General features: G+C 47.0%; 1 protein-coding gene across 1 annotated transcript in view; it reads left to right on the top strand.

The window, feature by feature from the left end:
- Window positions 1-25,013, top strand: part of sdk2b (sidekick cell adhesion molecule 2b) — a 224,495-nt gene extending 199,482 nt beyond the window's left edge. The window contains 18 exon segments of the mRNA XM_062378780.1: window positions 416-514; window positions 1,046-1,240; window positions 1,767-1,968; window positions 2,229-2,332; window positions 3,202-3,272; window positions 4,522-4,654; window positions 5,067-5,123; window positions 5,893-5,994; window positions 6,199-6,314; window positions 6,725-6,911; window positions 8,184-8,321; window positions 8,735-8,896; window positions 8,985-9,110; window positions 10,357-10,521; window positions 10,621-10,761; window positions 12,272-12,410; window positions 17,036-17,165; window positions 22,798-25,013. Of these exon segments, the coding sequence (XP_062234764.1) occupies window positions 416-514; window positions 1,046-1,240; window positions 1,767-1,968; window positions 2,229-2,332; window positions 3,202-3,272; window positions 4,522-4,654; window positions 5,067-5,123; window positions 5,893-5,994; window positions 6,199-6,314; window positions 6,725-6,911; window positions 8,184-8,321; window positions 8,735-8,896; window positions 8,985-9,110; window positions 10,357-10,521; window positions 10,621-10,761; window positions 12,272-12,410; window positions 17,036-17,165; window positions 22,798-23,268 (2,738 nt within the window). The 3' untranslated portion in view covers window positions 23,269-25,013.
- Window positions 25,014-25,948: the final 935 nt, after the last annotated feature.

Below are 25,948 nucleotides of genomic sequence, written 5' to 3'. Positions count from 1 at the left end.
TTGAAACCTGAATACACTTGACAGCGGGGGTGTTGAGGTAATTTCTCCTGTGATATGAAAGGTGGTTAGTTTCACTTGTCTGAAAACATTAAAGGAGACGAATGAGGCTTTTTCAGTTCTTCCCTTTCTGTGTTTACAGCTCTTTTGTGTATATAAAAAGTTTGCAAAGTCAAAAAGCCCAAAGTTTGCAGTGAATTATTAATATTGAGGAGCTGCAGCAGTGGGAAGTTTGAGAAAATGGGTTTTCAGAACAGAATTAAGAACCTGACAATGAGAATATGTTTCCTTCAAAAAGCCATGGCTGTTAGGAAAAGTATTTGTTTTCGTGGTGATCTCCTTGAATCTTCTTCTCACCACACTGGAATCATGAAATCTTGAGCCGTATTGAATATAAAATTTTTCTGTTACCCTGCAGTCCCCGGACCTCCGGTGGGGATCCTGTTCCCTGAAGTGAGGACCACCTCAGTCCGGCTCATCTGGCAGTCCCCCTCGCAGCCCAACGGCATCATACTGGGTTCGTCAAATAGAAAGAGTCCTCTTCATTTCTAGGATCCAGTCTCAAATTCTCTAGTTTCTTTAGAAACCCTGCTCACGTAGTTTAAATGAATTTAGACTTAATGGCTAAATCAGGCCCACAGCTGTCACTCCTGAAGACTCTCAACTGCTAAATACTTTTTTGTTATGTGTGTTTGTTTCTGCCCCCCCCAACTTGATGGACTTGACATAAGTTGTGTAGGGAAATCAAATCTTGTTATTTTCCACCGCTGCTGTAAAGGGAGTTGGATTCTGTTGTGAGCGTTTGATTAATTATTCATCCGTCAGATCATGTATTTTAAATTGCATAATATGACAGAGGCACAAAGGAGCAGATGCTGAAAGACAAAGCTGCTTGTTGCTCAGTTTGTGCTTCATCGAATTGTTCTAAAAAATAAATCTGCACAAACAATGAATGCTTCAAACTCCTCAAATCCATTTTTTAGCCTGAGATTTTAATAAGCCGCAGAGCGACTTCCTCTGATGAGATCTGTTTGATTCTTCCCTCCAGCGTACCAGATCACCTACCACCTCAACTCCACCAGCGGCAACACGGCCACGGTGGACGTGCTGAGCCCGAGCGCTCGCCAGTACACGGTGACCAACCTGAAGCCCGAGTCCATCTACGTGTTCCGCATCACGGCGCAGACCAGGAAGGGCTGGGGCGAGGCGGCCGAGGCCCTGGTGGTCACCACCGAGAAGAGAGGTAAACACAGCCTCCAATTAAATTCACATTTGACTCAAAGATTTAAAGCCTCTGATTGATTATACGTCAAAATGAAACTGGTTATCTCTAATGATGTGTTGAAGGTGAGCTGAGGTTCTCAGAGCAGATCCCGGTGTGTGATCACTGTCATGGAACACGTCTCCATTGTGCTGAGTTCATTCCCAGTTAACAGTCCAGTAAGCAGATGTGTTTTCTGCCCTTTGGGTGTCTGTGGGAAGCAGATCAGTCCATCTGCTTCCCTCCAGGCGCTCGGCCGATTGTTTACTCTGCAGCTATCGTTCCTCGGCCACTTTGCATTCCTCCAATTTACACTTGTTCACGTCCTCGTCTGGTGGACACAGCAAATGTAAATCCAGGTGGAGAGCAATAAGCAAAAAGTGCATATCTGTCAGAAACCGTTCACAGGAGCCACAGCTGTTTTCTCTCAATCTTCTCCATCCTTGCAGCGTGAGTTTGCCACGTCTCTCGTCCAACGCCTCTTGTTTATCTTATCTGTCCCTCCCAGCTCGACCACAGCCCACCAGTCTTCCCATGGTCCCCCAGAAGGACGTCCAGGCCCGACAGGTGCTGTTGTCCTGGGAGCCGGGCAGCGACGGCCTGTCCCCCGTGCGTTACTACACAGTTCAGCTTCGAGAGCTTCCCGAGAGCAACTGGACCGTCCACTCGGCCTCCGTCAACCACGAGGCGTCCTCCTACATCGTGTCCAGGTAGAGACGGGCACCGGCCGGGGGTTCAGTCCCATCCCATCTCATTACACTGAATGGATTTGTTCTCTTGAGATGAAGTCTTCTCATGAGACACATGCACTCACTTAAATACTGTAATCACTCAGCTGTTGGATAGTTGGCAGCCATATCCTCACTTTAAAAATATAAAACCATGGGTATTTGGATCAGTTTAGAAAGATAAACAATGATATGAGTCAGTAGAAACATTAATGTCCTTGTCCTGTGTCTCCACCCCGAAGGCTGAAGCCCTTTACGTCCTACCAGTTCAGAGTGAAATCCACCAATGACATCGGAGACAGCGAGTACAGCGAGGAGAGTGAGGCCATCACGACTCTGCAGGACGGTAAGAGTGGACGTCTTCTTTCATAATGGAGATGTTTGAATGATATTTACATTTGAGGGGAGATTTGCTTATTAGATTAATTGATAAGAATCAGATCTGAAGGAAGGAAACATGTTCCTTCCTTCAGATCATGTTCATGTTTTTTATGTCGTTTATTGTGTTTTCAAAGTAAAACCTTCTTTTAAAAACACAAAGGACAATTATGAACCATATGAGCATAATGTTTCTCCTTTAATGTCTCTATGAGGTTATGACCAGAGGCTGGTGATCTCAGGATAAAGATTTAAACTTGACACCATACAAACATCCACCTACCAGCGCCTTTAAAACTAGTTCTATAGGAAGTGATTTGACTGTCGAACCCAAAATGTCAAACTATGACTTAAAAAAAAGTCTCTATTAAATATGTCTCTTAAATATACAGTACACAGTTATGTATATATTACATCTATATTAAAAGGTTCAATATCAACACTTGTGTAAAAAACAAAGAGCTTTCTTTGGCTTTGCTATGTGTTGTTGTGAAGGCAGAGTGTGTTGTCTGCATGCCCCCCCCCCCCCCCGTTGAGCTACAGACACCGCTGGCAGAGCCACGCACCATCTGCAGTCACCACCAGACGACAGGGCAGCGGTAAAACCTTGGCAGCCTTTTCCCAGAGTCGCTTTCACCGACTGAAAAGAAAACTTTCGCTCCACTGATCTCTCCAGCTGCTGTTTGGTGCCTGGTCACGTCCGCGTGCTGTTGTGTGTTGACGCTGCGTGAAGGCCACTGCACACTGCACCCCCGCAGACGAAGCATCTTGAGTTGTGTGCGTTGGTTTTGTCGGGGTCAACTTGTTGCTCATTCGTTTCACTTTCTGTCTCTTCAGCGCCCGACGAGCCGCCGGCCATCCTCTCGGTGACGCCACACACCACCACGTCAGTGCTGATCCGCTGGCAGGTGAGTGGGGGGGGGTTCTCTGTGTTTCATTGTCTGAGAGTGGGAAGAAAGGGGGGGGGGGCTGTACTTACAGACTACTCTCTCTAATAAAGAACACCCTCTCCCACACGCTCACCTGAATTAACAGGTCGTAAAGAGGAGAACAGGAGGCGCCCGGCCACAGTTTGACTTTTATGGAGAACACTTGTAGAGTTTACAAGGATAGAGAGATAACTGTTCTCTCGCTCTCTCTCTCCCCCCCCCCCCTCCCCGGGGCCTGCTCTCTCATGTTCCACCTGAGGGGGGGGGGGGATTTCTCTGTGTTACTCACCTGAGGATGAGCTCACTCTTGCTGGAGCTCTATTATGTTTTTGTTTCAATTACAGTAGGTCTCTTCAGTGAAGACACATTTGCAGACACAGGGTAATGAAGTGGAGCTTTACAACGAAGACACACAACAGTAAAATGTCTGTTAAGGTTCAAATTTACAGCGTAAGAGCTTGTTAAGGGTCACATGCTGTGTTAAGAGGCTATTGCTGGAGATCAGCTCCACAGGGATCTACATGATAATAATGATAATAATATTAATATGATTCATTTGTAAAGCCCTTTGTAACTTTGTTTTGAAAAGTGTGAAACAGGATGAAAACAAAAAACTCAATAAAATTGGAATCCCATCATGAAGATAAACGCCAAATAATAACCTTAAATATAAATACGTGTGATTTTAAAAGTCACTGAATCTAGAAGCCTCAGATTCTCCTCCTCCATAAGGGGAGGATCCATCCAGCAACGTAGCTGGGGGGTGATAAGCCATGAAGTGCTTTAAGAGTAATCAGTAAAATCAATTCTTAAAAGAAATGGTGACCAGCGAAGTGAGGCTGAGACGGGGCCGATGTAATCTGGTCTCCTTGTGTCTGTCAGAAGCAGCTGAACTTCTGTACAGGCAGAAGGCGTGAAAGGACTTTTTGGGCCTCAAGCCTGAATAGTTGCAATAGTGAAAAAAAGGAGATGAGATAAAGGAAGGATGACATTCTCCAAATCAGAGGAAAGATAAAAGATCTCATCTGATGAAAGAAGACTGAACTGCATCGTCACTCAGTAGAGGGGATATCAAATGTAACACTCGTATCAGTTCCCTAAATGATTTCTATCTTCAGGACCCATGAATTATTGTTATTAGAATCTCGTACTGCATCCTTCCACCAAGGAAATCGATCCAGTGGTTTAACATGACCTCTAACTACTTCCTGTGCCCCCCCGGTCACAGCGCCCCTCTGAGGAGAAGATCAACGGGATCCTACTCGGCTTTCGGATTCGCTATCGTGAGCTGCTGTACGACCGCCTGAGGAGTTACTCCGCCCACGCCATCAGCAGCATGTCCAGCTGGGCGGAGCTTACCGGTGAGGAACCCCCCCCCAACCCCGTTTAACATTTACATCTAGGAACCATTATCAGTACCTGGACTTCATTTCTAAATGTGCGCTATATGAGTTTATTCCTTTCAGAGGATAATCTCTCCCCCCCCCCCCCCCGCTGGATCTGATGCTTCCCAGTGTGTGATCAGCCGCCATCAGCAGCAGGCTATTATAACATTTACCCAGGAGCCTCTCTGTTTGTACAGCGCTGTGCAACTTAGGCTGTAATTTTATAATCATGGACTCATTCAGAGGCTCGCTCAGAGCTGCCATCACTGGGATTACGTGGGGTTTGTCGACAGTAGCGATGCCCTGCTCGACAATGAAAATATTAGAACACTGTGTCCACTACTTTTTATTATTCTTATTGCTTTCTATCTTTACCTCTCCACCGCAGCCCCCTACAGCATCCGGAACCTGAGTGATTCAACCCTGGTCCAGTACGAGTTGGACAGTAAGTGTTGTTATCTCTCTCTCTCTCACACACACACACACACACACACACACACACACACACACACACACACAAAGACAAATTAGCTTTAAAGAAAATATTTCTTTCTTTAAAATTCACCATATGTCTCAAGCACTCTGCAGCTTTGGATAATGATGCAGGAGAAAGGCACTGACGGAGCACGGAGACATTTGGCTGCACACGTTCACATTCACTCAGTACAAACACTTCTCCCGAGGCCGATGGACACACTTTGTACACACACATTCTTGGACACTGACTTAACGAGCCTTCCTCGGTTCGCACAAATCTGCTTATTTGGATGAGCACGACAAAAGCAGATGGCTCTACATACCTCACTCAGTCCAGGCCACATAATTGCGATGTCCTTGCATATTTGGAATTTATTAGAAATCCCCCAAAGCTTTGCCCCTGCTCTAGAAACTCAGTGTTCACTCTCCTGCAGCAGGGCCCACGTCCTTGTTTGTGACTCCTCTGCTGCTTTAGGACGTGAACTGAACAGTCGACACCATCGTGCTTCAAACAAAAACATGTTCCTGTTCCTGTTCCCGCATCTGACCTCCTTAGATGTGAAAAGCAAACTTCAGAAAATGTCCAGACGCATCTTTCTTTCAGTTTTTCACTCTTTTTCACGTTTGTGCTTCCTGGAGGAAGGTTGTGAAAATAAAAGGTTTTAAAACTACAATCCATAAGTTGCTGTAAAAACCTAATTTCTAACTCTGCGTCCCTTTTTTGTTTCCCTCTGCAGAGCTGAGTAAACACAAGCGCTACGAGATACGCATGAGTGTATACAACGCCGTGGGCGAGGGGCCAACCAGCCCCCCCCAGGAGGTGTTTGTGGGAGAAGCAGGTATGTACACTTCATGTCAACACAAAAACTGTTCGACCACAAGTGTGAGGGACGTTTCCATACAGCTGCTGCTACTGGCAGGGTTTAATTATCTCAGGCTAAGATTGAAGAAGCAATTTGTCTTTCTTAGATCCCATAGCCTTTTTCTGTGAATGTGTTCATGTTTTGTCGTGACGCTCTCTGTGTGCTTGTGTGTGTTGACAGTGCCGACAGCCCCGCCCCAGAACGTGGTCATCCAATCCGCGACAGCCACCCAGCTGGACCTGACGTGGGACCCCCCCCCTGTGGACGCACAGAACGGAGACATCCAGGGCTACAAGGTCCCACACACAGTTTTCATTTAGATCTCCAGCACACATTTCTGAATGTCTTATTGGGCCCAGGAGAAACACTTTTTTATACACTCACTTCTTAATTAGCAAGAATATTGTGCTCTGCTTTTATCGTTACATGAATATTTGAATGTGTTTGTGGTTCACGAGAGAGCGCGTGCATTTCATGGTAATCACCATGAAATGCACATTTCTGCTGTTTAAGCTAACGCCGTTTTCCACAGGGGCTCTCAATGAAATGGTTCCTCTGTTGCTCACGAAAACATTTACAGGGAATAAAATGAAATTGCGCTCCCCCCCTTGAGGGAGTTTGAAACGGGACTGGGTTTTATAAGAGCAGCAGCAGTGACTGTGGGCATAACGTTGATGTTTAGTTATGCGTCTGTTATCCCACGTAGGTTTACTTCTGGGAGTTCCAGCGCAAGAACGAGACGGAGCGGCTGCGGACTCTGTTCATGCCCGAGGGAGGAGTGAAGCTGAAGAACCTGACGGGTTACACCACCTACATGATCAGCGTGGCCCCCTTCAATGCAGCCGGGGACGGGCCCCGCAGCGCGCCGACCAGGGGACGCACTCAGCAAGCAGGTAGATCAAACCGCTGGACGCCGATAAGCGTGCACCATGTTTGCTCATCGGGAACGAGTTCAGCAGCAGAGGCAGAGAGTTGTGAATGTACACATGATGGAGAGGCACTGAGAAGAACACGACAAGCTGAAGAACAAATGAGGCGACTGAAGCAGATCAATCAGAGCTCAAACAGCCGTGTTTCGTTCATTTGTCATATTTCTGTGCTGATGTTAGTTTGGAGAGTTTTTTTCTTCAGAGTGGATGAGTCGACCATGAGGAAAGACTTTGGATGATGCTAATCGCTGCTGTCAGCGTGCCAAACTCTGTTAGCGCAACCACACACCGAGCATAAGTTCCTAATCAGAAAAACCCACTCTGAACCCGCTCGCTGAATCTCCTGTTTGGTCTGCAAAAAGTAGACGACATCAAAATTCAGTGAGCAAGCGCTCTGTCTCGAGACGTGCTCCGTCCGCACACACCCCCAATCCAACGTTTCCATTATGCATTGATCTTTCTCTCTTTCTTTCTCTCTTTCTTTCTTTCTTTCTTTCTTGTGCAAGTTTGCTCTTCATCTCAGACGAGTAGAAAGCAAGACAAGGAAAGTGTTTGCAGAGTCTCGGTTTCCCTCGCGGGTCAGAGTCCTGAGAGGAGGAGGAGGAGGCAGATGACAAGCAGGGGGGGGGGGGGGGGGGGCACTATGGAAACAGCCATCCCATCTTTTTGAGGAAACAAAGAGACATTGTCTTGTGCGAGCGTCTCGACTCCTGCTCGACAAGTTTAAACACAACAGGGCAAACAGTGTTCTGAGCACAGCGGTGTCACAAGCTCAGTCAAGTGTAATGGGCCCCGGAGGCTGAGAACGGCCATTGTGATGGTGTATTAGAATGACCTGGGTCAGATAGTATTGTTATGTGCCGCTTAGCCTTTTAACCTGTATGTGCAGTGTAGAGAAACTGTGGCGTTGACCTAATCAAGGCAGTTCAATCGGTGGACGAGGACACTCACTGCTCTCCACCGATTTAGCCAATATCACTGAGTTAGAACGAGACCAGGTGACAGCAGGAGAAGTTTCAAAGTTCAGATACAGACTCTGCTGAGGGGGAAAGTAAAACTCCTTTCAAGTTTGCCAAACACAAAAATAAACCTCTGCTGTAAAAATGGGAATAAAAGCAGCAGCACAGACGTGGCTATCTTTATTCCAGACTTTCTGATGGCCTCCAATGAAGATCCTGGAAAACCCTCATCTCCCCTTAACCTACTTTACTGACCTCTGACCCCTTTGTCTTCCAGCTCCCAGTGCTCCCAGCTTCATCCACTTCAGTGAGCTGACCACCACCTCGGTCAACGTGTCCTGGGGCGATCCCACCTTCCCTAACGGCATCATCGAGGGCTACCGCCTGATCTACGAGCCCTGCACCCCCGTCGATGGTGAGCTCCTTCTCCAACATAACAACTCTGCTTAAAGTGGCTGCTTGCTTCTATTAAAAAATAAAAAGCTCCATGCACACTACAAGATCTATAAAGATGATAAATTAATGTTAGTGCAGGATTTGACTTGTTTAGACCAATTTGAAATCTTGTGGTGTGCATTTATCACCTTGACCTAAACGGCTCATGTGTCATCGCTAACTTAGACGTCTTCTACTGTCATCGCAAATAATACGTGTCTACAAAATGCAAACATGTTTCCCTCTACTAATTCCATTACTGTGTGTCTGTTTGTGTGTCTTGAGTGTGTTCCCACATTGCCCTGCTTGTGTTACACCTGCTCTAAATGTGCTGTGTTTGTCTAGAGTCTTCAGTGGCCTGTGCCGACTGTCTTCACTCCCCCTCCCCCCCAGGCGTCAGTAAGACAGTGACGGTGGACGTGAAGGGGAGCGGGCCCCTCTGGCTGAAGCTCCGGGACCTGGCCGACGGCATCACGTACAACTTCCGCATCCGGGCCAAGACCTTCATCTACGGGCCAGAGGTGGAGGCCAACATCACCACGGGTCCCGGAGAAGGTAGCGGTGCTAGAAACTGGAATGTTTTTACTTACTGGTTTTAACCCTAACCCTAACCCTTCACCTAAACGCTTGATTCTTCCCTCAGGAGCTCCTGGGCCACCTGGAGAACCCTTTATCACACGCTATGGTTCAGCCCTGACCATCCACTGGACCGGCGGGGACCCGGGACGCTCTCCCATCTCACGCTACGTCATCGAGGCCAGACCTTCAGGTATGTGCCTCGTCTGCATTAGGACATCGGGCAATCACAAGCATACATTTGTAGATACAACCGTTTAGAACAATGCTACCGTCCGTCATGGTTGTCGGAAATGGTTGGAAAGTTGTTAAGCGAAACATCCACTAGAGGGCAGCACAGAGTCTAGAGTTTGTGACAACGACAAACGGTGGAGAAGTTTGTGATCACGTACCTCCTGAAGGAAAAGTGAAACTCGCCATTTCCTTAGCGCATTGGAGTTCTCGTTGAAATTTCTACCGCGTGTCTTACGATGGTTCCGCTTGAACTATTGGCTAACCTCCCCCCCCCACGACTCCCTATGGTAAAGCCCATTTTCCGCACATATGCCGAGGAAATGAACAAACAGCAGTGACAGAAGGCTCCTTTACGTTTTCCGAATAACCACGAGCATAAATAGGCCTTTAGATTCTTTGGTGTCCACATCTGCTGCCCCAGTGTCCTTGCCCTGGGTTTTTAACGGGTTATTGATCGAGGTGTTGCAGTTGAGCAAATTGGCATCTGGTTTCACTTGTGATTGTCACCCTCTGGCAGGGTTAGGGGGGGATGGATGGGTAGGCCGCTCACAGGGGAGGATGTGATCCAGAACTGTGTGAAAACTGAAAGGGGGTACTTAGTTCTATATTTAAGGAGCATTAGTCGGGATTGTTGGGTGATATTGAATAAGCGCAGGGGACAGTAAATATGGTTAAACCAGCCCCCCCCCCCCCATCTCCTCCGATGCATATGCCAAGCGTCGTAACTCTCGGCAGCCTCGTATAAATTGATGACTTGTTTTTGTCCTCGGATCAAATTACATCAGCTTTTCTAACTTTTGCCAGAGTTCAACAACATGACTGATGAACTATGCCGCTTGTTTATGTTTGCCTCGCCCCATTAAAAGAGTCAAACTCGCGTTGATGTTTTACAAGCAGCGCTGTGTAATAAATGGTCTCAGGCAGGGTTTCCAAAGCGAGCAGGAAGCCATCTAACATTGCTTAGTTTGAAATACGGCCACGCCACTATTTATGATGTAGATTTGGTGACTGTAAATTTTACGGGAGCAGTGAAATTGATGGATTGTGTTATATTTGTGGGAATTATGAATTACCCCTGGGAGCTGCCAAAGCAGACCGGTGCCTTGCATCCAACAAACAACCTGTTCATAAAGATATAATGGAATTGTTTAAATGTTTTTTGGGACTTCCGTTGTCTTCCTCTGACCCTGAATTACGATTCACAGATGAAGGATTGTGGGATATCTTAATAAAGGACATCCCTAAGGAGGCGACATTGCACACATTCAACATGGACCTCCTGAAGCAAGGGGTCAGTTACGACTTCCGGGTAATCGGAGTGAACGACTATGGCTACGGCGCTCCAAGTCTGCCCTCCCCGTCTATATCCGGTGAGCCTTTTGTGAATATTCTATTGATTCAGACATCACAAGCAGATGTTTTCAACAAACAGCAAATTGAAAAACCCTCCCCTTGTTTGTTTCTCCCAGCACAAAAAGTGGCGCCGTTCTACGAGGAGTGGTGGTTCCTGGTGGTGGTGGCGCTGGTGGGGCTCATCTTCATCCTGCTGCTCGTCTTCATCCTCATTATCCGGGGCCAGAGCAAGAAGTACGCCAAAAAGTCTGAATCCGGTGAGTTCCACAATTAAATGGAGCGATTAACAATCACAGAAGGATTCTACCTTATTTTTTAAACTGATGCCAGACGGGGCCAAGAATCTGAAGAGGTTACTTTCTCTCATAAAAGAGAAACACTTTAGAAAAGATACTTTGGTTATTTGCAGTTATTAAATACAGGAGAAGTGAACTTGAGCTGTTTATTGAGAAGGGGTATATTCTGTATCTGAATAAAACTAATTATTGACTGAGTGGCAGAAGAAGAAAGAGGAGCGCTGTGGGGAAGCGGGAGCAGGGGGCATACATGTCCATTCAGTGCAGCTCTGACATCAGTGGGTATTTCCCTTTGCTCAGCACTTCTGTAATAGCTGTTCAGCTGCCAGGCAGGGGAAGGGAGGAGGGTGGGGGGGGTCCCTGCGGGTCACTGCCCATCTTTCTGACTGACAGAAAAAAAACAAGAGAGTTCCTTCTCACTCCAACACAAAGACGCTCTCAAATCCCCCTCCAGGAATCTGGCCCGGGCCGCTGGACCTACCCAGTGGGTTTTATTTTTTCTGGGGTATTTGCATAACCACCCATTGACCTCGAGTAGCCCGGCAGCAACCACGGAGGTCCTGGACCCCAGAAAGTCTCCGGATCACCGAGAGATTTTCTAACCTGTAACATGGCATGCACACTGTTCTCCTGCTGCATGGAAAGCTCTGCTCCATTTGCACTATGAGTGATCCACCGACAGTGTTTACACTTGTTTCTCATTGTGTTTTTGTGTGTGCATTTCAATGAGTTTTCATACAGTGAGGTCATTTTCACCAATAATCTAAACAAAGCTGGTTAAGACTTGAGTCATAATTAAATGCAACATTTTGAGAAATGTCGATTCCATTCTCTCATCTGTCTGTTGAAATAAATCTACAGGCACCACCTGGTTGACTCAAAGGGAAGAAGGGGGGGGGGGGGGGTAATAACAGGTGCTATGGACATTTTCCAGTAAAGTAAAATCTCCCAGTGAGCTCATCTGAGAAAACAGAAGGTAAATGTAAGGTAAAAAGCACAGTGAGCAAGTGGGCGTTTTGATGAAGCATAACGGAAGAACACGATATCTCATGAGGAAGAAGAGCTGATAAGATGCTGACGAAGATTAGGAATGGAGTTCATAGCTATAGACTCAATAATTAATACCCCAGGCTAGCTGGACCACCTGTTTCCAGTTATTATGCTAAGCTAATCTAACCATCAAGCTACATATTTTGTGAGCAAATAAGCATATTTCCCAAAATGATGAACAACTGCTTTAAACCGTAAAGTTCTTGCAGGATAATCTGGACTTGTTTGACCTTTTAAAAGTCTAATAATTATTATTATATAAAGGAACTCATTACAATTTATCCATTTGTTCATTTTCCATCCGTTTGTGTTGACTAACTCGTCTCACTGCCTGTGTCACCGCTCACTTCCATTCATCCACGCACTAACCCGTGTGTCCCTCCGGCCTGTGGTCACACAGTGTCTCTCTACGTTTGTCCAGGAAACAACTCCAACTGCAACGCCCTGACCCACGGAGACATGGTGAGCCTGGACGAGGGACGCTTCCCGGCTCTGGAGCTCAACAACCGGCGGCTCTCCGTGAAGAACTCCTTCTGCCGGAAGAACGGCGTCTACACCAGGTCAGCGGACTGTGCAGAAAGTACAGGCGGCATTTAAAGTAGAGGCTCGATTTTCAAAAGTCTAAATTAAATGACCATGTGGTGAAAGAGTGGAATTATCCATGGAAACTCTTCCTCTTGCCCTGAAAATATTTCAGGGCAATATAAGCAATCTAGAAAAGGAAAACATCCTCCTCCTGCAGACAGAAAGGAATCGAGTCCACTCTTCCTGCTGTATAAAGAAAAGCCTATAAACAGACTCACGGCAGATTTTCTTTTAATGAGCGACTGCATCTCGGTGAATCCGAAGCCGTAGGACACGCTGAGGCCGCGGCCTTGTTTACCGACACTTGCGCTCGGGGGGGCTGCAGGGACACGTCCAATTTGGGATCAGACTCGACGCTTTGCTTTATTAGAAGCTGTTTTTGTGGCTGAGATGTGGATTCGGGGACGGCTGCGGTCGTGTTGTTGAAGACGGTTGACGGTTGAAAGGTTCCTCAGCAGAGACTGTGTTTCATATGGATATCATATCATTCTGTGGTGGATGCGTGACAGGTGCACTCTGATGTCTCCCTGAAAGGAATGATCCTCCTCTCTGTGTGGGGGTGTGAGTGCACGAGTGTGCGTGTCCGTGTTATGAAAGGAGCAGTGTTACCTCCACCGAGGAGGTTATGTTTTTGTTGTGTTTGCGTGTCTGTTTGCAGGATATGCAAAAACTGCTTGACGGATCACCGTGGAACTTGGAGGAAAGATGAGATGTGGGTTGAGGAAGAAGACATTACATTCTGCTGCTGATCCAGGAATCTTTCATCGCTGTGTTTAACATTAGGAGATAGGCCGTTTTTTGTTTGTTTATTTCTCAGGAGAGAATTCCTGGATCTTGATGGAACAAGTCCGGGATGTTTACGGGACTAAATCTCGATTTTAATTGTGGTTTCACGAGGGGACTGTTGTTGAGGGGTGTGCACTACTGAGTTCAGTCGGGGTATGTGTGCGAGGATATGATCCGTCTGTTTGTGTGTCTGCCTTTGTGCATGTGAGTGTGACCTTGAGGACAGATCAAAGCAGGTCCGGGGTCTTTGAGGAGCTTCCAGGGCAGCTTCCCATTATGTCTCCAGCTTGAAGGGGGGGGTTGAAAGAATGTACAGATGTATTTTCGGAATCCGCTCTTTCAAGTCGGCCCGCAGCGCTGGAGCTCAGATTCCCAACACCTGAGCCGCCGATTATAGATTAATGCAGCATCTTGATCTCCGGTCTCAGAACACCAGAGACAGGACGGAGTCCTCGGCCTGGTACCGGGATCCCAAATCAAACACACTCTTAATCCCACTGTGGTCATTGTAATTCAGAGCTATGTCAGACAGATAATGCAGTTTACGGGTTGAATTTTGGATGGAGATTTTCTCCATGTGGAGATCGTTTGCTCAAAGTTTAACAAGAGGGTCGACGTGAACGGGGGGGGGGGGGGTCACTTTCTGTGAGCGGCAACTTGATCAGAGACTATTTAAACTGTCAATATGCTTTTTCAGCCCAGTAAAGCAAATGGCATAAAGAAGTTTAATGGTAACGCTTCACATTCGCCTCTGATGCACAGATCCCGATACTTGAACATGTGGCCGTGATGTCACCCACTGGTTTGTGAGCTGCTGGTTTGAAGCCTCGTGTTTGGCATTTCTTCCAGCGCCATCTTGGTTTTGGGAACCAGATGTAACCATATTAGGAGAAGCAGGGGGGGGGGGGGGGGGTGGAGCCTGTTAGAGACCTGGAGGATACTGCTCACCCACCTACATCACTCAGACCACATTGGTCCCATTAATGTAACTGGGTTCCGGGCCACACTGAAGGATCTGCTTCCGTTTGAATTTTACACTTCTCAGCCCCCAAACACTAGATTATCCATACACACAATATAAACTGCCACATGTCGATTCACTTTTTAATCCAAATGAGTCAAACCTCTGCAGGATCCTGGGGAATTCTCTCATCTATTTGCACATCAAGCGAGGAAGTGAGATCCCATCCCGAGCAGTTACTGGAGATGCATGCAGGATGCATTCTAATAGTGTGAAATTACGAATTTAGAACTGTCCTCAGGATATATTTCTTACACCAGGTCTGAACTTGGCCTCCGAGAACACATGCACTTCTTCTTGGAATCAATCACATGAGCGCAAATGTGTTTGGGGCCCGAGGCTCCTGCTGGAGATCAATGTTTAAAACGCTGGTGTGATTCAGAGGGAAGGATTAACAGCATCGCTCCTGTGTGGCTTTGTATCTTTCTCTTTCAGATGTTTTCCATAAACCTACTTTGACACACTAGTTTGCATTTTAAAAGGGTCTCGGTGAGGTAGCTCGGTGCAGATTAACATGGTTTTAAACGCTCTTGAGTGACAAAGCTCTTGAACACTTCAGACGTGTTAATGAGTCCCTAAAGGCGGCGGCAGCGAGAGGAGAGCTTGATAACGAGTAAAGAACCGGGGCAGATTTGATTTCACCCCGTGGCTCTCATTTCTTACCCGACACGCTGCCGACTGAGTTTTGCAGTGAGAGGATTAAGTGGACTCTTCTCGGTGCGAACGCGAGAGCCGATAAATAATTTACACCTCACTCGATATTGACGGCGAGCGAGAGGGTCAAGGGGAACGTCTGAAAGTGGGCCGAGCTTCCTCCATGTTTATAACAATACACGGTGGCGTCTTCCTCTTGTGTGCTCTCGGTTTGCCGGTGTCATGTCGTTTAAAGGCTGCGGTGGAAAGAACTCCTGGGAACTTCTGCACAGAGGAGTTTTAAGTCTTCTTCAACAGAACTTGGATCATTGAACAGAGCTCGCACAGACTCGAGAGATGTCACTCAAATGAGCTGGAGCAGGAACATGTGTCGCTTGCATTTAAGTGGCTCTCTGTTGTGCACGTACCACTCAAATTAATTAACTCTAATCTGGTTTAATATAACTCATCGGTGGGTAATTGAATGACAGCTTGGTTTGTGATTTCCCTGTGGAGGTTTTGTCCATTTTGTCCAGTCAGAGCATCGCCCCTCCTCATGAACATTGCTTGAATTTACCCGCAACATTTCTGAAATGCCTTCACAATGAGTTTATTCGGGAAAAAAAAACTTATGCAAATGTGGTTTCATGACGAGCACAGCGGCTGTGTGTGCTCTGCAAGCCACCGCCGCCGGGCTGGCACGGACTGCCGGCCCGACACCGCGGCCTGGAAAGTCCACAGGAGTCAGCACGTCCCAGTAGTCCCGGGCCAAACCAGCACCAATCAGCAGAAACAGATGGGTGTTTGTTTAGCAGGAGCGGGGACACTGGAAAGCACGAAGGAGCTTATAGAATGCGAGAGAGATTTTGTTTTTTTTCCACCCTCATATTTACTTAGAGAAAACCCCTCGCAAGAACGCGCCATTTTAGGAATTGTTTTTTCCCCCTGGTAATTCCTATTATAGTCTGCCCTCGTTTTTTCCTCATTCCTTCCTCCTCTCAGCTTTCACTCTCACTCCACACGTCTCCTCGACCCCGTCCTCGCCGCCCGCTGCCGCTTAACGTCCTCCCCCCTGCCCAGTCCCTCCGCTTGCACTCTTCAAACCTCCACCTGAATGACACATTCGGTCGTTGCAGCACGGCCACTGACAGTCTGAATCCTCGCCATCTCTCACGTTGGCCTCGGATAACATTTGCCGGCGGGGAAAATCCTGCAGGCTGCGCATTTGTCTAATGACTCCTTGAGCACGGCAACAGTTCAATTTATAATTTAGTCACAAGGGCCCAGTGGTTGGACATTCCACAGCCCACAGTGAGGAGTGAATCGGGGGGAATTATTCGTTCCAGCGGAGGCCGAGAGCAGGCAGCCGTCTCATGAGTGTCCCATGATTCTCATCAGGGCTCACTCCCACACGCACAGACAGAGATACGTGTGAACCCGAGAGGAAGCGCCCGCTGCTCAGTCTCACACGTTATAGAAGCCAAGTTGTTGCGTAGCTACCTGTTTATTTTTAATCACAATCTGCCTCATTGTAGTCTATCTGAATTCGATGAGAGACGGCCCGAGGGTTTTTAAAAAAGAGAATCATGACAATTGAGGTAATTTTGGCCGTCGATCCTGTTTGTTGTGATAGAATTGTTCTCGGCGAGGTGATTACTGAGATGTAGGAGAGAGACAACATCGATACAGCTCAGTGTGATGAGGCAGGAACACGACTGATAACGACATGTTTGTGGGAACTGACTTAAATTCTGTGATCACTTTCTGCCAGAGGCTTCACAATGTTACAGACTTAGTTGAAGGCTTGGATTTGTAAAGTCTGACTGGGTGGTTGGAGGTTTGCACTACAGTAGTTTTACTTATGTGTCTGCACAGTATGAGCTTTGTTTATCATAGTGATAAAGAATTATCTTTTGAAGATTAAAATGACGTGTTTCGGCGTCACATGTTTCTCTGGAGACATCCAGGATGTTTTGAAGCTGAAATACTCGGGTGCTGCCATGACACACGCCTGAAGAGCTCCTGGTTATTATCACCAATAGGAATTATGGCAAAAACTATGAAAATAAATTCTACTAAACCATAATTTTCCTTTAAATTAGCTCATCTTCTATGGAGCAACCAACTGAATCCTTCTCACCTCCTCTGTCCTCTCCCCAGGTCTCCTCCCAGGCCCAGTCCAGGCAGTCTCAACTACTCGGACGAGGACGTCAGCACAAAGTACAACGACCTGATCCCTGCAGAGAGCAGCAGCCTGACGGAGAAGCCCTCTGAGATCTCTGACTCACAGGTGCAGTACCCACAACACTCTCCTGTACGGCCTCTGTGTGTTAAACTGTCCACGGTGTGTGTCTGCATTGTGTGTTTGTCTGCTGTACATGTTTGTACCGTCTCTGTGTGCACACAGCCATCACCTTGAATTCCTCAGGAATTCAGCTTTGCATCGTCAGCTGTGCGGTGTTTTGTGTCCGTCCATACTGTCCACGTGGTTTCCCTTTGTCATCCACCTGAATGTATCCGACCCTGCAGAGGTCGTGCTGTACGGCCACAGTGCCACAGTGCCGCACGTGGAGATAGGACAGATAAATGACTCTGCTCGCTGGTGGCAAAGCAGCTTCTAGACCATGTTGCTCTGCAAACATCCACCTGAGCTCCCGGCCACTGCACTTGTCATGTAAGAGGCTGAGGGCAGTGGAGCCGTGCAGAATTTACTTTAGAGCTCAGGGAAGTCGCCGCTCCATCCAGGCGGCTTATCCAGCTTTCCTCCTGGATCGTCTGTAAGTCAGGTCAGACTCAGTTCCTCTAGGAGACTGTATCGGCTTTTTTACCCTCATTAGCATCGTGACTGGCAAAAAATATATAGTGTAGTTATGAGAGGAAAGTGTCATGGACTGTATAAAGATGGACGTGCATCTCCACTTCCTTCTGTTGTAAAACAATTGGAGACAGAATATCAATTCTGAAAAATAATTAAAACAAAACTTACAAGAAAAATTTGCACTTGAAAATACATCAGTGTGACCTATACTGCAGCCAGCCAGCAGGGGGCAGTCGAGACGATTTGGCTTCACTTTTTTTGGAGAGCTGTCACATCGGTGCATCTTTATATAATTAAGTAAATTTATGATCAGGACAGAGAGATATATAACAGCTATTCCTAGAAAGCCAAAGCCAAACTCCTTTTGCCCTTTGCGTGAGTGTACTTGATGAATTGTGTGTCTCTCTTGTTTTCCTCCATCGATCAGTCTGCGTGCCACCCACCATGATGTCTGATTTAAGTTTTATGTCTTTTTTTTTCCTGTGGGGTTTCTCTTTTATCCCCCCCCCCCCCCCCCCCCAAAACCCCTTGTGCTTTGATCTGAATTGTTTTTCCCTCGATGTTGTTTCTGTTTCTTGTTTACGTCGCCCCCCCGGCTCTCTGCTGTTTGGGTGAAACCATTTTGCGGGTCCCCCTGTGTCACATGAAAAGCATCGGGGGCGGGAAGTCGTCCTGAATTCTCTTCCTTCAGTGTTTTCCTCTCATGTAGGAAAATCCTTACCTCTGGGAAGTTCCCCCCGTTTTCCTTGAGAAACATCAAACCCGTCCCCGGTGTGAACGCAGCCAGACGTCTCTCCCCACCCGAACTTATCCAAGACCCAAATCCTATTTCCAGATCAAATGAAAATCTCTCTAGGATGAATCGCTCCGGACAGGACCTTTCGCGGCGTGATAACAACCCCCTCAAATGAAGCATTTCGACATGTCATCGGCTGTCGGGCAGATCTACCTTTCACACTTGTGCATTGTGGAGCGCGGCCCTGATGCAGTGGCGCCTGCCTCGCTGCCACGCCGCACATCCAAGGGCCTGACGTGAGCTTTGATGGGATGAGAGAGAAAAAACACAAAGTGCCGCCTGTTATGCCCGGGCTGCGCTGCCGTGCCCCTGACAGGCCACCGTATCTGCGCCCAATGGTGCTTTGGAAAAATCCTGGAATGTTCTTTGAAGTTTTATTGAGCGGATAACTCGGAGCTATCAGTCTGACATTGTGCCGTCTGTCCTCTTTAATCCCCGGGGCCTCCGCCAGCAGGTATAAGTTGACTATTGTGCTCCTCGAGAGGGGATTTGGAAGAAACTAACATTGACTTCGGCAACACCGTCACCGCTCCACTCCCCCTGCAGGTGGAGGCCTATTGACGTGTGTGTTTTTCCCCCTTTAGTGTGAAGGCTTTCTAATTTCCGAAGGTTGTCTCCGTGGACATGTCTTTGTTTCATTTAGGGCCGAAGACAGATGATCACATCTGTGTCAGAGATGGATTGTAGATTATGGTTTTCTCTGCTCTGATTCCGTGGGAGAGAAATGAAAAGGCTTGTCTTCCTTCCACCATCTCTCTCTCTCTCTCTCTCTCTCTCTCTCTCTCTCTCTCTCTTTCTCTCTCTCTCTGTGTCTGGGCTGCTGTTGCTTGTTTTGGCCGGGGTTCAACTCGGAGTATCGTCTGTGATGTTTGGATTGTCTCTCGTGACAGATTGATGTCATAATCCAAAAATAAAGGAGCATTATGCAGCCAAATAAATTAGATATTAATCTTCCTGGTTTGATGACTTGTGTAGAATTCAGGGTGGCGGTGATAAAAAGGAAGATGAAAAAAAACTAGACTCAAACTACAGACAGATGACACATTAAAGGAGAAAAAAAAAACTGAAAATATATACATATGCTTCCATCTCTTTTAAAAGTGAGTCATCCAGTCCCCGAGACGATCAAAAGCCCAAATCCCTTTGATTACAAACTGCTCTGATGGATCAACATGTGTACATTATGGTTGCAACAGTGGGATTGGAGCTGCTGAGGAGGTCTGTACCCCCGCCTCGACGCAGCCAGACACACACACCGCCCCATTCCTATTTTGCATCCGCAGGGAAATAAATCTAAATACAAACAAATGTGTGTTTACTGGGAATGTCTGGACTTTATAATCCCCCTCCAATCCAACCCCACATACACTGTTATTGTCTCTCTCCCCCCGGGAACCCCTGCTGTGTTCACTTCATCAATGAGAGTGTCATAGACAACCCCCTCCTCTGTAAAATAATCCATAACCATAGGACAAAGGGCTGACCCACTCTGTGGTATTGGGTTATGCATCCGTGTTTTTTTGGGGGGGAGGGGGAGGGGAGAGCTCTCTGTCGGTCTTGTGCTGTTGTATAAACCACAGGAAAGGGAAATTCAAATGTATTCACAAGGCGTTTGAACAGTCTGTGAATTTTAAAGGAGCTTAATCAAACTGATTTAACCATAAGTGGAAAAGATGTTTATCTTAAACGCCGTCTAAAAAGACAGCAGATGTCGAGGTCAAAGGTCAAAGTTCCTTGAGATAGATGTTCTGAACATCTGCCTCGTAATGACCAATTCATCTCTAAACAGTCATTTTGATAGGCCTCCATTTTCCCTGCTGTTGTCATTGTCGCTCACATTGTTTCTTTATCTTGTGATGTGTGCGACTGTAAGCAGGAAAACAGGGCAACTGCATTATGCTAATGACAAAATAAACGACTGTCAAGAGGCTTCACCAGTTAATTAGATGGATTTCTCTGCTTAATTTAACATCATAATGACGGAGAAAATGTTTAATAATTGACAGTGGCAGGCTGGCATATGTCTGTCGCACATAAACAACATGGTGGCTCCCTGGAGGCCGAGGTGCGATGCAGCATTTCATGCCCGAGGCCTGGATCTCTCACAGAATGCTGCTCCGGTAATTAGCTTGTAATGAGTTTAAGTAAGGAGCCACTTCACCTGCCGTGTCTCCTCCACTCGCGGTTCCTCAGTCGGATCCTTGAGATATTTCGGTTTAAGTCTGGTGATGAAACCACAGCAGGAGGAGGGCAGATTGCAGAGCGTGGTGTGTGCTTGTATCTGGAACATTTGAAGCCTCAGAACATCTGTTGCTCACACTTCACGGCCGAGCAGCGACAGTGCACGAGTAGGACGCAATCCATTGTGTCAACACTTCATCTGTGTCGCTACCTCACACACACACACACAAACTCACAATTAGAGCGGTGTTTCATCTCTCAGTGCAGTGTTAATTCTTCCTGAGTGAGGTAATACCACTAGAAGTGGCTCAGTGTGTCTTGTCAGTTGGATGTGAATGGATCTTGTTGTGGTGTTGTTGTGTTGCCAAACACACCGGCATGATTGGAATGCTTTTCAACACTAGTTGGCCTCAAGTATTTACAACCGGTAAACAATATTACAAACAGACACAAGCACACACACAACCGGTGATGCGTCTCCAACTCTGATTTCCTTATTGAGTCGAACAACAGCGTATAAACAAATCTCAAAAGAAAACACGTTCTTCTTAAGTGATTTCAGGATGTTGAGGGTTGTAGTGCTGTGCAGGATGTCTGCCTTTGATAATTTGAGGGAAAGAAGGGGGTGGGATGTGTATTTGTATGTGTGTGTGTGTGTGTGTGTGTGTGTGTGTGTGGTGGGGGTCACTCTCCTTTGTTTAGAATCAGGAGATGATCAAAAAAGAGAAGATCATTCCCTCTTCTAATTCAACCCAAGCATTTTTCAGTTTGGACCTTCATAAACCCGGCTGACATGTTAAAGAAATAAAGAAAAGCCTTTGTGTCTGGAGACGAGAACCATGAGGAGTCAGAGGGAAATCGGAGACTACTGCCATATGTGTCACATATGTGCCGTGGAGCAAACGCTCTGAGAACTAGAGCGTCTCCTTCACGCCAGCAGCAGCAGCAGCAGGAGCCAAGCTGCTTTATGAGAAGATGGAACATATGAGGAACAGAGAACCCAATCATCAGTGTCATGAAATGTAAAAGGAACAGGTTTACTTCTGTCATACGTGTTTCTCTGAGCTGCCTCTGCCATTATCGACCGTGCACTACTTCTTCGTGGCACAGGTGATTCATCGCCGCCCAATTGGCAGCTTGCTTCCATTGCAATTAGTCGACCAGGAACAATGCCCTGGAAGCGTCGGGTGATCACGTTGCGTCCTGTCTGGCAGATGGAATGTTACTTGACGTGAATACAATAGTGATTCTAACCCGGCCTGCAGCGAGGGGCAGGGTCAGTGACGGGAATGTGCTGAGAATTATTATCATCTCTATGCACGTGACTTAAAACCAAGGAAATAAATCTTCTTCCTTCTCAGTGAGTTCATCCAAAATCAATTCTGTGTTTCCTAAATCCATAATTAGCGCAGTATCCACGTGGAAAAGGCAATTAAAGAATCTAAACGCATATCTGTATACATACTTATGTTTTTTTTATCATCATCATCATGACTGGGCCATTTTAACCACTCTGTTATGGTGATGTACTGTAAAACCCATTGTTTTGTTCACCCATAGGAGGCGCTGGTGTTTTCATATGGGACAGTTGGCCTACATACACTTCCACTGCATTTGGTGAGGTTCCTGTGGCTGCCTGCTTTGAATGTCTGTAGCCTGATGGGCGACCGGCTCCTACCGCTGGTCCCTGTTCAACCCTCTCCCCCAGATTCCCATGATAGGTTTCTTATTTTGTGTGGTGCACTGTGCTGTATGACACCTGGTGAGATTCAGAGATGAACGTGTGTTAAGTCCAGAGACTGAAATATAAAAACTGACCTGTGTCATCGTGTGTCGATGGTTTCCAATGCACGCTTCAGTAACAAGCCATTCCTCCCATCATCATGCTTTGACCATTCCTGACGTCCATGTCATGTTCTCATGTGATGTTTTGTGCCGTGTTGTAAAAGTGTGTGTGCATGTGTGTGTTGCTCAGACAGGGACGACTGTGACAATAATTCAATAACTTCATGTTCATTTACATTTAGAGCCTCAGCATTTCTAACTGCTCTCCATGGAAACACTGCAGCTTCTTCCCCTTGCTCCGAGTCCACAAACCAATGCTTCTTCTTCTGCTGTCTCTCACAGGGCAGCGACAGCGAGTACGAGGTGGACCCCAACCGACAGAAGACCCACTCCTTTGTCAACCACTACATCAGCGACCCCACCTACTACAACTCCTGGCGCCGCCAGCAGAAAGGCATATCCCGGGCGCAGGCCTACAGCTACACCGAGTCCGAGTCAGGCGACCCGGACCACTGCGCCCCACCCCCGCTGCCTCCTCTACCTCCGCTGCCGCCCCAGATCAGTTCACCCAGCCCCCAGCCCCAGCAGGCCCAGGGCCAGCCCCAGGGTCAGCCCCAGGGTCAGCCCCAGGGTCAGCCCCAGGGCCAGCCCCAGGGCCAGGGCAGCCTGTTTAGGCCCAAAGGTAGCCGGACTCCCACCCCCTCCCTGCAGAGCTCCAACCCCCCCAGCGCACACAGCACCCTCTACAGGCCACCGAGCAGTCTAGCACCGGGATCGCGGGCCCCAATTGCCGGCTTCTCCTCCTTTGTGTAAAAAAAGAAAAATGCTGAAAGGGACAAGAAAATTTCTGGAAATATCTCAACCCAACTTGTGTTGAAGGAGAACATTGCATTGCCCGACGCGCAGTCAACCCGATCAAGTCTTCTGTCTTTCCTTGTTTTCATTGCTTCTCTTTGTCGTATGTTTTCTGACTCAGCCTGGATCGACACTATGAGACCTTGACCTTTAGCACTTCTTTTGTCTGATGAGTGTACGTGTGCTAATGTAGACTTCGATTTTCTTTCACCGGTTGATACAAATAAGACTAATTCACTTTTTAATTGGCTAGTTGAACTATTTGCATGACTTTTTTCTTACATTTATTTCCTACTCTTTTGTTACTTTTGTTGGAGCACATTCAAATGGTCACGTGTCTGATTATGTACAAAGCCACAAGAATCTCTGAACACACACATGCGTATAAATATACATATATATAGTAGATGTACCTAGAAGACAAAATCATGCCAATGCTACGGATGCACTGATGGAGACTGAGGATGAAGGAGGAGCCAGTGTTTGTGAAGCGAAAGGACAAACGTTTGTTTGGAAGGCCTGGATGTAAAAACAAAGAATAAAGCGGAGGACAGAAAGGGCGGACGTGGATGTGGGATTAATGCCAAATCAAACATATTTTAACGTGTTGGCTGGAAGAGTTTAAAGTGGACATTGGAGATGCAACCTCAATGGAAACGGCTCTCTGGCCGTTAGCACACATACGTAGAAAAGCAGGACACCACTCGGCCACGGCGGGTCGAATGTGACTGCTGTGCCTGGAAGGTCCTGCGGATATATGAAATGAGTGTATATCTGTTGAAGTGATTTAGTCTTTAAGTCTTTTTTTTTTTTGGTGAGTGTATTACAGTGAATCAAAGATGCCTTGATAGAGAAATGCTTATTTATGATATCTGGCACCTGATTATGCTCACGGTGCCCCCCCCCCCCCCCCCGGACTGTGGCATCGTGATTGGCTGGCCTCGTAACTACAAGAGCCAATCTTTCAATCCGGACAGATGTGGGGCCGTGAATTTGTTTGCATACACAACCCATAGGTTTTTTGTTTTTCTGCACACTTTGCTGGCTCTCGTATTAACACACACACACAATGTCTCATTCTGCACATGTCTACTGAGAACGCTTTGAAATGTCCAAAACTCTCTGCAGCAGTATGGGACTGTTACATGTGGGCGCTGTTGCTTGTCCCGCTCGACTGTGAGCAGAGGGATTCTGAAGAGGATGTTTCCCCCCCACCCCCCCGGCTGGTCGAACTCTCGCCTGTCACGGATCACTATATCGAGAGATGATGTCACCTCTTTCCCTTTTTTTGTGTAATCAACTGCTCTGTACTATTCAGGTGTGGCTGTGCCGTCCCAAATGCTTATGAGTATGTGTGTGTCTGTGTGTGTGTGTGATGACAGATCATTCACCGTGTCTGGTTGTAAAGACTTTGTCCTGCAGCAACTGTAAACCTGCCTGGAGCGAGGCCACAGAGGGTCGGCACCGTCCAGCCGCCTGCCACGCGCGCTCGTACCGCTATAGTGACGACTCAGTGGTGTGTGTGTTCCCAGTTTACCATGGTTTTAAAAGAAAAAAAAAGAAGTAAAAATTCATCTGCTTATATTTTTTATTTTTTCTCTCTGTGGGGTGATTTCATTGTACGCAACAAACGCTTATCATGCAGAATCTGAATGAATATATGATCACAGTACATTTCTGAAATAAATTATTTTTCAATGTTAGCGCTTTCTGACGCTCAATGGCAATCTGTGCGAGGGGGAGGGGGGGGGGGTTTCAAATCATCATGCTGTTGTGTATTTATTTCACTGCTACCGAGACTCATTCAGAAATACAGTATATCCTATTACTTTGATTCCACAACCCGGCCCGACGTGGCCTCCACCAAAAACCATAATCTGATCCTGAGAGCCGGGTCCACGAAGGCCGAACCCGAAATGAATCAATCAAAAGGCAGAAAAAAAAGCACTTTATCTCTATTATGGTGACACAAATATCAAATGGAAACATGCTTCACAACCAGCGGCATCCTCTGTATAAAACATTTCATGTGAGCATACAGCGAGTGCCTACTGACGCCTAATTACTTGATGAAATTCCACCTAACACAGTGATTCTCAGGGCTGCGATAAATTGGATCAGATGCTGTGGCAATCCTGTTATCTGGCTGCGATTGCCCCCTCCTGACTTCTTCCTCTTCCTCTTCGCTCTCAGATAACCACGACTCATTAAATCGTCAGTCGCTCTTCATTTGGTTGAGCGGCCTTAGTCGGCTCTTTAAGCCCCGCGGACCGAGCATTAAGTGATGCCTGGGTGTATTTGGGGCATAGGTAATATGTTTGAGATATATTTGTAAAAAACGTAGCTGCGCTTACAGACACATAACTGCTCGACAGGAGCACATGCACAATGTCAGATGGTGTTAGATGCTAATTGGATCCCAGTCAACTCGATCCAGGACTAACGCACTAAACACATATGCATAAGAAGAAGGAGAGATTAGATGGGATGGGATGGAGCAGGGAATTGGAACGAGCGAGTCCAGAGCGCTAATCCCCTTTTTTCGTGAAAACACATGGGAAATCTCCCTTTCGACAGAAGACTCCCTGACAGGAGGTGTTTCATTTTGCTGAAATGTTCATTTCCCTACGTCCTCCTA

The sequence above is a fragment of the Platichthys flesus genome, chromosome 20, assembly GCF_949316205.1.
Source record: "Platichthys flesus chromosome 20, fPlaFle2.1, whole genome shotgun sequence".
Lineage (NCBI taxonomy): Eukaryota > Metazoa > Chordata > Actinopteri > Pleuronectiformes > Pleuronectidae > Platichthys > Platichthys flesus.
This window is presented reverse-complemented; position numbering and strand designations above follow the sequence as displayed.